The sequence below is a fragment of the Ichthyophthirius multifiliis genome (genome assembly GCF_000220395.1).
Source record: "Ichthyophthirius multifiliis unplaced genomic scaffold scaff_1120509250381, whole genome shotgun sequence".
In the NCBI taxonomy this organism is placed as follows: Eukaryota; Ciliophora; class Oligohymenophorea; order Hymenostomatida; genus Ichthyophthirius; species Ichthyophthirius multifiliis.
The window spans coordinates 13,408-25,707 of record NW_004086799.1 but is presented as its reverse complement, the minus strand read 5'-3'; the positions used below and the strand labels follow the sequence as shown (position 1 = coordinate 25,707).

Here is a 12,300-nt window from a genome sequence, read left to right as displayed (position 1 = left end):
ACAAAACAAATATGCTAGTTTATAATTAATAAATTTACAAAAAATAAAAGAATTTTAAGTCATTTTTAATCAAGTATTGCTGTAGAATATTGAGATTAAAGATTTAGTTTAATATATAGGACAAAAATGGGCTTAAGATTTAAAGGATTAGAATCTTGAAATTATTAAAGAGTTGCCTATTATTTCTAATATTATTCATGTTTTATAAGGATTTTTTGCAATTTTCACTACACCTTATGAGTATTTTTATGAGGGAAGAAATATTTTACATGGCACTCTTTAAGGTGTTAAAAAGTTTATAAAATGTACTACTTTCGAAAGCATTAATATTAGTTAAATGCTAGCAGAGATTATATTGAATAAAAAAAAAATTTAATAATTTAATCAAATTACTAATATAGCTAAGGATTACGTATTTTTAAATATAATTTATATATTTTAAATATAATTATAAATTATATTTTTTATTTTTAGATATAAGAATGAAATTAATAAATATAATATTATTTTATTATTTATTAAAAAATTTTATTTATTATTAAATTTCTAATAATTATTTTTTATAAAAAATATTTAAAATTAAAAATTATATAAAATGGAAGATTATTTAAAAAGTATGCAGAATAGGACAGAAATTGATTAAAAATAGGTAGAAAGCTAAGTTAAAGAGTTATTCTTAAAATTATTTACAAAAATGTAAAAAAACAAAGGAGTAAATTAACAAACTGAATAAAATCGAGAAACAAATATTGAAAGTGACGAAGAATTTTTTACAGATGAAGAACAAGATCAAATTTAGCTTAATATTTTGAACAAAGCAGTTCATTAAAAATATTTAGAAAAAGCATTAACAAATTTAGGTTCAAATTAAATTTAAAATAAATAAATAAATAAAATAAAAAAAGGACTATCAATTAAATATTATGATTGTGGGCATCCATGGGTTTTATTTTGGACAATAAGGGCTTTAAATATAATAAATTATCCTTAATTTGAATTGAAAAATTATCACAAAGGAATAATTGAAATACTAAAGCATTGCTAAAGCCCCAAAGGAGGATTTTGTGGCGGACCATATTAATATCCTCATATAGCATCAACATATGCCGCCATATCAACATTAATAGAAATAGGAACTGAAGAAAGTCTTAGTATAATAGACAGAGAAGGAATGTATAAATTTTTGACATTATGTAAAAACAAAGAAATCTAAGGAAGTTTTTTGGTTTCTTAAGGTGGAGAAGCAGATATGAGAGGTGTATACATTGCAATATTGATATAGGATATTCTAAATATAAAATCTCCCTCTTTAATTGATGGATGTGCCGACTTTATAGCTTCTTGCTAAACTTATGAGGGAGGAATTGCACCAGAACCTTTTGGAGAAGCTCATAGTGGATTAACTTATTGTGGTTTTGCAGCTTTAAGAATTTTAGGATAGGAACATAAAGTCAATTTGAATAGATTAATTTATTGGGCTGGTTAAAAATAAATGCCTTTTGAAGGAGGTTTTTGTGGAAGAACTAATAAATTAGTTGATAATTGTTACTCATTTTGGTAAGGAAGTATTTTCAGGCTAATTTCATAAGCTACTAATTAAGCAACTTCTTATTAAAATCATTTGTATTTTTTTTTATAAATAAAAAATATATAAAAAAAGGCTTTTTGATCATTTAAAACTCTAGGCTTATATTCTTCTATGTCAAAATGAAGAAGGAGGGTTGTTTGATAAACCTGGGAAATACCCTGATATATATCATACTGCATATAGTTTGAGTGGACTTAGTAGTGCTTAAAGGACATCAGATGAAAATGGATACATCCTTTTAGATGGAAATTCAGATAATTTAGTTGAAAATATTAATATTGTCTATAATATTAATTAAGTAAAGTTAAATTTCGCTAAAAATTACTTTATTAAAAAGGGATTATTAAATTTTAAATGATTTTAATTTTAAATTATAAGATATTTCTTTTTTTTTAAGATTCAGATTCTTTTATTTAAAAAAATTAAGCAAAATAAATTAATTTCGAATATATTTTTAAAAATTGGATTAATATATATAATCTATTTTAAAATAGTAGCAAAATTTTATTGCTTAAATAATATATACATTTATATGAAAAATTATGGTTAAATTATTAATTCTTTTAAATAATTAATATAAAAGCAAATATAGCAAAAATATAAATTATTCAACATATCTTTTAAATAAAAAAAATTAAGCAAGCTTAAATTTCTATATATAAATTACATATAAAAAAAATAAAAAAACTGTAAATATAATAAAAACAGAAAAACATATTTAAAAAAAAATGAAATAATAATTAAGAATATTAAGTATAATTTTTTTCGTAAATTAATTAATTGCTTAAGACAATTATGAATTAGAATTATAATAGCCTGCAGATTGGCTTACATTAGAATCTTATGATTATACTTTTATAAGTAATCCATAAGATCTATAAGAAGATATGGTATTAAGAAGAAATGATGGAAAAGTTATAAAATTATATTCACACTTTGAAAGTAAAGGAGCATATTATAGCTCTGTATATAAAGGATGTAATTAATCAATCTGTAGTATATTTAATGGAGCTACTCCAGAAGATTCAGATTATCTTAGGAATAGTTAATAATGCGATCTTACTTGTCCTAATCAATGGGTTCCTGATTGTTGGATTACTTTTTGTATATATGGCATTTATGATTATTTTAATTTATCATAATGCATTAAATTTTGGAAAAATTGTAATAGCCCTGTAAGTGATTTAAGGATATTTGCTAGAAGTGGATTTATTTTACAATCATGATATAATTAATTAAAAAAATAATTAAAAACACTATAAATTTATAAAATTTATTATATTTTGTAGTTATATTTGATGTTATTTCTATTGTTTTGATGAATAAATAAATATTAAATTACATATAAATTTTTTATTTTTTATATTAATTAATCTTATTTATAATAAAATTAGAAATATATTTATTAATTATTTTATTTATTTAATATGTAACTAAACTTTATTTATAATTTTAAAAACTAATAAAAACTTTAATTTTTATATTTTAAAAAAATAATTTTAATATATAAATATTAAAAATTAAAATATTTATAATAGTTAAAGTTTAATTGCATGCATAAATAAATATTAATTTTTTTAAAAAAAATATTGCATAAAATATTTTCTAATAAATATAATTAAAATATAAAAATAAATATTATAAAAAATGTATTAAAATGATTTTAGTTATATTATTAATGATGAATATAACTCTTTTAAAGGAATAAGAGAAATAGGTTTGAAGAATAATATTAAATAATAATTAATTAAATAGCTTTTATATGAAGTAAATAATAATTAGAATTAAAGCTTTATTACTGCTAAATATTTTGAAGAAGATAATTTGACCCTCCCTATATCTCCTACATCTTATTTAGATAAATATACTTAAAAAAAAAGACAAAATGTTTTCAACTATTGCTCATAATTCATTAGATATAAAAAATAAATATAATAATACTTTTAATAATTATTACAAACAATTATATTTATTCTATTAATTATGGGAATTTCTATATATTTTATATATTAAGAATTTGAATATAAATATAATAATTAACTTTAGATTGATTTTAATAAAAATTTTGCTAAAAATATAGATAACGATTTAATTTATTTAAAGTAATTTTAAATCTGAAATTATTAATGTATTTTAATTTTTTTTATATATTTAATATAATTATATGTGTTTATCTAAAAATATAAATTTAACTTCTGATTAGTTATGATAAATAGGAATAAATATTTATATCAAAATTAATATTTGATATAAAAAAATATATTTAAAACTACAATTTTTTTTAGTAATATACTTTTTAAAATTATAAATTTATGATAATTTTATTTAAATATTTGTAAAATAAATTAATATTTCAATCTTTCTAGCTTAATAATAAAAATCATTGTAAAAATAAATATTAATTTTTAAATTTTTTTTAAAAAAAAATTATTTTAAGTATATATTTTATTTTATATTAACTAAATTATAATTGAATATAACATAATTAAAAAAAAAAAAATATAAATAAATAAAATTAAAATATATTAATTTGATATTTACAAAAGTTTATCTGAAAAATTATATATATGAGTTTATATATGGAAATTAAAAAAATTAAAAAAACAAAGAAATATATTCCAACAATGTTAAAAATATATATTTTTATTTCAGTTTAAAAAAAGAAGATTATTTTAAAGAAAAAATTATATGTAAACATTAATATATAAAAAAAAAAAAAAATATATTATATCTATAATAAAAAAATAAATTAATTATAAAAAATAGTATTTATATTGATATAAATTATAAAAAATAAATATTAAATAAATTTTAAAAAATAAAATAAAAAAAAAGAAATTTTAAAATTATTAATAATAAAATGTTATAATTATTATATAAGTATAAATAAGATAAAATACTAATATTTGTATAAGTAAAAATGTTAGAAAATATAATATTATAATTCTTATAAATATAAAAAAGATTAAAAAATTAATAAATGATATAATAAATAATATATTAAAAATAAAATTAATTATTAAGATAAATTAAAATATTTATATTTATATTTATATTTATATTTATTAATTTAATTTATATATTTATATTTAATTTAATTTAATAATTTTTTTTTTATTTTATTTTTTAATATATAAACCATTTTTAGATTAATATCTTTTCTAATCATAATATTTAACAATTTTTTTTATTTAATATTTAAATTTTTTTATTTTATATTTTATATTTAATTTTTCAATTTTTTTTTTTATATTAATATATAATTTTCTATAATTATTTAGAATACTATTTTTTAAATTTTAGTTTTTAATTTATAAATAAATATATTTTTTATATTTTTTTCTAATATTAAAAAATAAATTACTTTTATTTTAATAAAAGTAAAATTTTCTGTATAAATAATTTTGTATATATTTAATAAAAACAATAATAAACAAAATAATATAAATGAGCTGCTAAGTTAAACTATTTGAAATTAATTAAGTTTTATCTAAACAAAATAAAATATAATCAATATCTTAAGGAGAATCTTAATTATTTATAGGCTATTAAAATTCTACAATAGACAGTTACAATATTTTATAATAATAAAATTATTAATTAAAGCTTTAAAAATAATTTCCTTAATAGAAATAAGGAGGCCTTTTTACAAAATCTTATTTAGAATAAATAAAAGAATTTAATGGTAATGTAATTGCAATAATAGATGGAGCTCTATTATATTATAATGGACAAACATTAGAAAAAATAGACACTTTAATAGAAAAATAGTGCGTAAATTTCACAATAAATGAATTTATTCCACATAAAGTATTAGCTATAACAAAAAAAAAAGAAGCACTAGTACTTGATTTTGATTAAAAAACTTTTAGTTTTAAAGGAATAAAAGAAAGAATAAATTTAACTGAAATTCCTTTGATATTTGGTTTCGTTTCTGACTATATTATCATGGTGAATTCTAAGAAAGAATACATGTATTCATCTTTATCAAAGAATTAAGAGTTTAAAACATATAACATACCAAAAAACGAAATATAGCCATTTTTTAAAATTATAAGTGAAAACGAAATTTTTTTACTAATTTCAAACAACACAGGAATATTTGTTACAGTAAAATAAAGAATAAATAATAAAAAATAATATAATAAAAAATAAAAAAATAAAAAAAGTTACAAGGTGAGCTTATTCCTAAAAGTACAATATAATTAAATAATAAACCGATTTTTCAAATAAATATAATTGAAAACTATCTCTTAGCATTTTATGAATAAAATCTTATTTAAATATTTAATTATTGCGAACCAGCGCTTATATAAGAGATTCAGTTTGATCTAGAAGGTACAATAAAATCAATAAGTTAAAGTAATTCAAAAATATCAAATTAAGTGATTTATATTGCATCTTTATCAGAAATAAAGTGTATATATACCCTTGCCTTTGATGATTAAATACAAAAACTTTTATTGGAATGTAAAATAGAAGACGCTTTATGCTTATTTGAATAGCATTATTATAAAATAACACCAGAAAAATAAAGAAAACAAAATGAATTATATATAAATGCAAGTTGGTTTTGTATATATTATGGAAAGTTTTAAGAAGCTTAAAAATATTTAGAAAATGTACAAAAGAATATTTTATTTGATGTACGTTAGTATATTGAAATATTAAATACAGAACAAGATATGTAAATATTAATAGATAAGATAAATGAAAATAAAAAAAAATCAAAAGAAAATACTCTACAAAATAATTAGGCAAAGAATTAAATTTTATAATTTCTAATTTTTATCTGCAAATCTGAAAGAGATTATTATCTTAAATATCTTCATGAATAAAATAAAACTTTCGAGTTTTTTATATCACCTCATACATTTAAAAATTATATCCCAAATATGTCTTAAAATAATTCAAAATAAATCCTTTAAGTAATTGATTTTAACCTTCTCAAATATATATTTATGTCTGAAAATATTCGATATGAACTTGAATATTTATTAAGTTAAAATAATTTATAAATTTCCCCTGAATAATAATAAAAATAATTCATTGAATTAATCTAACTCGCTTAAGATAAACTTCAATAGAGTCTCCCTTTATTATCAAAGTTTTATGAATATTTTTCTAAATATATTGATGCATTAAATATGTGGAAAGAAAAAGCTGAAAAAAACGAAAAAAATCAAAATTTAATTAAACAAGCTATTGAAAATACTATCAGAATTCTAAAAGAAACAAAAAAAGAGGCTTTTATAATTTAATATTTGCCTTGGGTTTTACAATAAGATTTGAAAAAAGCTTATTAAGTATTTACAATAATGGATCCAGAATAATTTTATCCTTCATTAATTTTAAGATTTTTAGATGAAGTTCCAAATATAGATTAGGAAGAGGTAAAGTGTGAATATTTGTAAACTATATTAATGAACTTTAAATACAATGATCAATCTTTACATAATAAGCTTTGCGAATACTTTATAAACTAGCTATTTTAATAATTTGATAAAACCTATTGTTTTCAAGATGTTCGAGATTCGGTTCGATCTCTTTAACAGATAGACAAATATTATGAGCTTTTATCCTTTCTATAAAATTCTAACTCCTAATATGATGCTGAATAGATTCTTTCGCTGATAAAAGATTCATGGTTGCACTAACATTAAATATATATTCTTTCTAAACTAGAAAAGCATGAAATTGCTTTACAAAAGCTTATCCTCCTTGAAAATTTCGAAGAAGCAAGATCATACTGCTTAAATGATAGTAAAAAGCTTATCCCTATATTATTCAAAACATATTTGAAAATACAACAAGAAGAAAAAGCTTCGTCTGAAAAAAGGAATCTTTATTCTTAAAAAGCTCTTGAAGTTCTATAATAATTCTCTGAATTTGAGGAAGTTAACCCTGTTGATATTGTTGATTTAATACCAAATGATTGGAATTTTTCTGATAGCTAAAATAATATTTTAGCTATATTTTTATAATAAGCTTTGTCAGAAACTTTGCATAAAAAAAGGTAAGTTAAGTGTACCAAAAATGCTTCAGAAGTATCTCTACTTGATAATACTTTGAAAGTTGTTCATGCTAAAAAAGCTTATATTACTTTCTATAATGATAGAAAATGTGCTGTCTGCAATAAAGGTATTCTAAATACTATTTTTGGGCTTTTTCCTAATGGTGTAGTTGCCCATTAAAGTTGCATTAGCAAAAATATTAATATTTGTCCTTAAACTTAATAAGACTTTAAGAAAACATTTAAATATGTTTGACAAAAAAACAAATAAGAACAAAATTTATTTTATTATACACAAATATAATCATTTTTATTTTTATGTTAAATGTTTTCAAAATAAATTTAAATAAAATAAAAAATAACGGATTACGATACAAATTATAATATATAAACCAGAATTGTTATCTCATTGTATTTTTATCTTAAAAAAAATGTCAAAATTTGTGTAAGTAAAAAAGTATAAACATGTGGATATTTTGCAACCTTCTTTAGCCTTACTTAAAACTAACTTTTTTTTATATTTTTTGAATAAAAAAAATAGAGTTACATAGAGGCTTTTAAATTTATGAGATTCATATTATTTTTTTATTTAAATACAAAAATGATAAACAAATTTTATGAAATGAAAACATATCTGTCACATACTTTTTAATTTATAAAATATTTTTAATTTATATTATTATAAAAAAAATACTTTTTTATATATAAAATAAATATCTTTTATATTAATAAAATAAAAAAAAATATTTATAAAGTGAAATTATAGATTATATATAATAAAGAAAAATATTTTTTAAATTTTTTTATGTTTAAAACTTTAATGATAAAAAAATATTATTAAATAATCTATAAAAGTATAAAATTAAAATTAAATTTTTTAAAATAAAAAAAAATTTATAAAAATTTAATTTGATAAATTTGAGATATGTATATTTTTAAAAACAAACAACATTAAGAAGAATTTTAAATAAATAAAAAATTAATTAGTTATAATTTTCTTAAGATATTTATATTACATTGGATATATAAAAACAAATGTGAAAAATATATAAAAAATAAAAAAAAAATTATAAAATTAAAAAAATATATAGATATATATAAAAATTAAGATATAAAAATATATATATATATATATATATATATTTATTTATATTTATATATATTTATTTATATTTATTTTTTTATATATATATTTATATATATTATCTTTTCTATTTATTTTTATATTTAATTATATATTTTAATTACTTTTATTATAATTTCTTTATAAAATATATATTTTTTTTAATTAAGTATTTTATTTTACATATACTTTTTATTGAATAATATCTTTGATATTTTAATTTTTTTTTTTTTTTATATTTTTTTATGAAATTAATAATATGAAATTTTTTATTAAAAAATAAATTAATTTATTTATAATTGTCTAGTTATTTTTATTAAAATTTTTCAAATATTTTTTTTATTTTATATATTTATTTTTTAGATTATAAATACTTATAATATTTATTTATTATTCTTAATATTAAATTATTAATAAGGACTAGCTTTTGTATATTTTATTTATTGGAATTAAAAAATTGCTTGTTTAATTTAATTTTTAATTTAAACTAATTTATTATAACTCTTTTAAAATTTTGTTTATTTTTATTCTCTTTTATAATTTTTTTTGGGCTTATATACAATGAGATATTTTTTTTTTCTAAAGGTTAAATATTTTATTTTTATTTCTTTAATATTAATACACTACTATATTTCTGTAATTATTTTATTTTTTATTTTTAATATGAATTAATTTTTAAAATTTTTTTTTTTATCTGCTTTCAATATTTTCTAAATAAAATATAAAAACTTAATCTTTTATTAAATATTTCCTTTTTTTTATGTTGTATTTAAAATTATTTATTATTAATATTTGTAATATTTTATAATTATTTAACTAATAATCTATTTTATTATTATTAGAATATAAATGAATTTTTCTGAATAAAAATTAATTAAAATAGAATGTTATTTTAAATAAATTACATTAATTATGGAAATTATTATAGTCGAATTTAAAAAGCTTTATTATTTTTTATTCTAATATATTTAATTTTTTTTATTTTTAATGCCTTTATATTTTATAAAAACAATTATTTTTTTTTTATTTTCTCTCAAAAAATATAAATTTTAAATAAATATGTTATGATTTTAAATTATCTAATTATTACTAACCAATTCAAGTTTTTAATTTTTGTTTTAAATTAATTTACTCAAAACATTTTTATTTTTATTTTTTTTGAATAACTTTTGCTTTTTTTATGTATATTTTTATCTAAATCAATAAAAAAAAGAGAGAGAAACCAAAAGTAACTTTTTTTAAAAAATAAAATAAAAAAGAATTATAGAAAAAATAAATTAGATAAAATAATATGTCAAAAAATATAGAACTATCAATTAATTAATATTTTAATTAACTTGTTAATCAAAGTAGAGAAATTTATTATTTATTTTTTCTTTGTAATAATTTAAAGTGTTTATATTTGTAATTACTTCTTCAAATCAAAATATATATAATATTTACATTTAGTTACCTTAAATTTTTAATTTAAAAATTAATATATATATAATAGCAAATATTTTTTATATACTAAAACATTTATTGATAATAAAGGAGTATTTTGAAAACTTAAAAAATTATGATATTTTTTTTAAAAAAAAAAATTATTTATTATTTTTATTAATGAATTAATTATTTTACAAAACAAAACTAAATTCGTATTAATAATTCCTCCAATATTAATATATTTTTTTAAAAAATATTCTAATAGTCTTTTAAATCATTTCACTTTCTGCACAGATAAAGTTAAAAATCAATTTTCTTATCTTAAGGGTGTGAATTTCTAAAATAAATACTATAATTTAATATATTCATTAAAATATCTTAACAAAAAACATTATATTTTATTTATTATACTAATATATATATTTGATAGAAGAATAAAAATAAATTAATATATATTTAAAATTTTAATTGTAGAAGAGGAATATATATATTAAATAATAAAAAAAATGATTTAGAAATAAATAATAAATTTTGTATTTAAACTACAAAAAGGGTTTTCAAGCCAAACAAAAGTATCATTATTCAAAAAAACGAGTTAAATTTAAAATTCTTCTTCATTAATTTCTTAAAATTATCTTATTCATCCATATCAAAAGACTTTTACAGAAATAGAAATATAAAATTTCGATACATATTATGGTAAATATAAATAAACCAAATATTAGGGAGAAGGAAAATCACGTTTAATAATTCAAGAATAGAAAAAATACGATTTATATTAAATATTAGAAAATAAGCTTTAAAAAGATTTTTAGAAAATACTTTTGTTTGTTAATATTAGATAATCAAAAATGAGAGTTTAAGAATATATTTATATTTTGGAATCCTTGTAAAATATCGATGATGAACAAAAAATTAAATAAATTATAACTGATAAATTTATTAAAGGATTAGAAACAATAAGTATATATGAATTAAAAGATCTATATAAAATTTAATAATTAATAATATAATATGACTTAATGAGTTAATAAATATTAATTAATATTTTAGACAGAGCTACAGGTATTATTAAAAATCAAGAGCTTAATATAAAAAATAACGAAAAAGAATTATTATAAATATTTTAGTTACTATTCGAATTAAAAATAGATAAAAATTTAAATGTATAGCGCTCATTGATAATATTTAAGAAGACTTTTTTAAATAAAATAGACGAATTTTCATTAAAAAACATAGTTAAAATATTCAAAATAATCTAAATATAAAATTATTTTAATGAAATCAATTAAATAGATAATTTTAATTAAATTTTCCTTGCGTATAAAGAATAATTTACATAAGAAGAGCTTTTATTTCTCCTTCATACATTTTCTCTTTTAAATTTTTAAGCAAATAGTCTTTGTGAATTCTATATAAAAAAATATCTTTCAAAAATAAATTAAATATCAAATTAAATTAGCAATAGTAATACAATGTTTATTTAAAACTTTATTTGTTTGTGTGAAATATCTCTTATATTAGAACCTTTTCAGTATGTTTCTACAAGGTTTGAGTATTTAATTGACTAATATTTATAATAAAATACAATAAATAATTCATAATATGCCATAATTATTGTAAAAATTCTTGATTTTTTTAAAATAACCAACATATGTATATGGAATAATATTTAAAACAATAAAAACCTAAATTTAGGTTATGACAATAATTTTATAATTTTAAAAAACTTAGCTAAAAATCATAATAAGTTAGATATAAAATAACTTAATTTGACAGTTAGTTATATATTAGATGATAAAGAGTATCTTCCTTAGTTTAAAGAAATACTTTAAGAAAAAAAAGTGAAGAAATTTTAGAAATTATTGAAATTTTTTCAATAATATTATTAAATTAACATAAAGAAAAGCTACCTTCTTCTGAAATAATTTTCTAAAATTAACTTTTGACTAACTTGTTTTAATAATCATTCATAGAAATTAGCGAAGGCAATAAGTTTTAAGATTTATCTATTAACAATAAGCTTAAGTTGTACTCCTTTTTGAAGAATTTCGATTATAATATTTAAACTTTAGAAAGAAACATAATTAAAAATCGTAAATACTTTAATGCGAAATAAATGGCATTTATGGTTCTTATGAATATTGATAT

The 12,300-nt window shown here is 16.4% G+C and overlaps 2 protein-coding genes across 2 annotated transcripts, besides 25 other annotated features; both read left to right on the top strand. All coding sequences in view use genetic code 6, as the record gives it.

Moving 5' to 3' along the window:
* Positions 1-413: 413 nt before the first annotated feature.
* Positions 414-480: a microsatellite.
* Positions 420-480: a microsatellite.
* Positions 481-505: 25 nt separating this feature from the next.
* Positions 506-543: a microsatellite.
* Positions 512-546: a microsatellite.
* Positions 547-563: 17 nt separating this feature from the next.
* Positions 564-613: a microsatellite.
* Positions 614-1,171: 558 nt separating this feature from the next.
* On the top strand, positions 1,172-1,946 carry IMG5_069690 (hypothetical protein; the record flags this gene model as incomplete). The annotated part of the gene is made up of 2 exons (XM_004036765.1): positions 1,172-1,623; positions 1,661-1,946. The coding sequence occupies 2 exons, from the start codon at positions 1,172-1,174 to the stop codon at positions 1,944-1,946; spliced, it is 738 nt and encodes a 245-aa protein (XP_004036813.1).
* A 2,123-nt stretch (positions 1,947-4,069) lies between these two features.
* Positions 4,070-4,117: a microsatellite.
* A 183-nt stretch (positions 4,118-4,300) lies between these two features.
* Positions 4,301-4,351: a microsatellite.
* A 16-nt stretch (positions 4,352-4,367) lies between these two features.
* Positions 4,368-4,434: a microsatellite.
* Positions 4,424-4,468: a microsatellite.
* Positions 4,431-4,601: a microsatellite.
* A 21-nt stretch (positions 4,602-4,622) lies between these two features.
* Positions 4,623-4,690: a microsatellite.
* Positions 4,623-4,693: a microsatellite.
* Positions 4,694-4,756: 63 nt separating this feature from the next.
* Positions 4,757-4,809: a microsatellite.
* Positions 4,771-4,816: a microsatellite.
* Positions 4,772-4,855: a microsatellite.
* Positions 4,856-5,035: 180 nt separating this feature from the next.
* Positions 5,036-8,233, top strand: IMG5_069680 (transforming growth beta receptor associated protein 1, putative; the record flags this gene model as incomplete). The annotated part of the gene is made up of 2 exons (XM_004036764.1): positions 5,036-5,698; positions 5,758-8,233. The coding sequence occupies 2 exons, from the start codon at positions 5,036-5,038 to the stop codon at positions 7,855-7,857; spliced, it is 2,763 nt and encodes a 920-aa protein (XP_004036812.1). The 3' UTR covers positions 7,858-8,233.
* Positions 5,701-5,752: a microsatellite.
* Positions 5,701-5,755: a microsatellite.
* Positions 8,234-8,271: 38 nt separating the features above from the next.
* Positions 8,272-8,339: a microsatellite.
* Positions 8,278-8,339: a microsatellite.
* A 302-nt stretch (positions 8,340-8,641) lies between these two features.
* Positions 8,642-8,685: a microsatellite.
* A 7-nt stretch (positions 8,686-8,692) lies between these two features.
* Positions 8,693-8,743: a microsatellite.
* Positions 8,719-8,804: a microsatellite.
* Positions 8,719-8,805: a microsatellite.
* Positions 8,724-8,848: a microsatellite.
* Positions 8,742-8,828: a microsatellite.
* Positions 8,849-12,300: the final 3,452 nt, after the last annotated feature.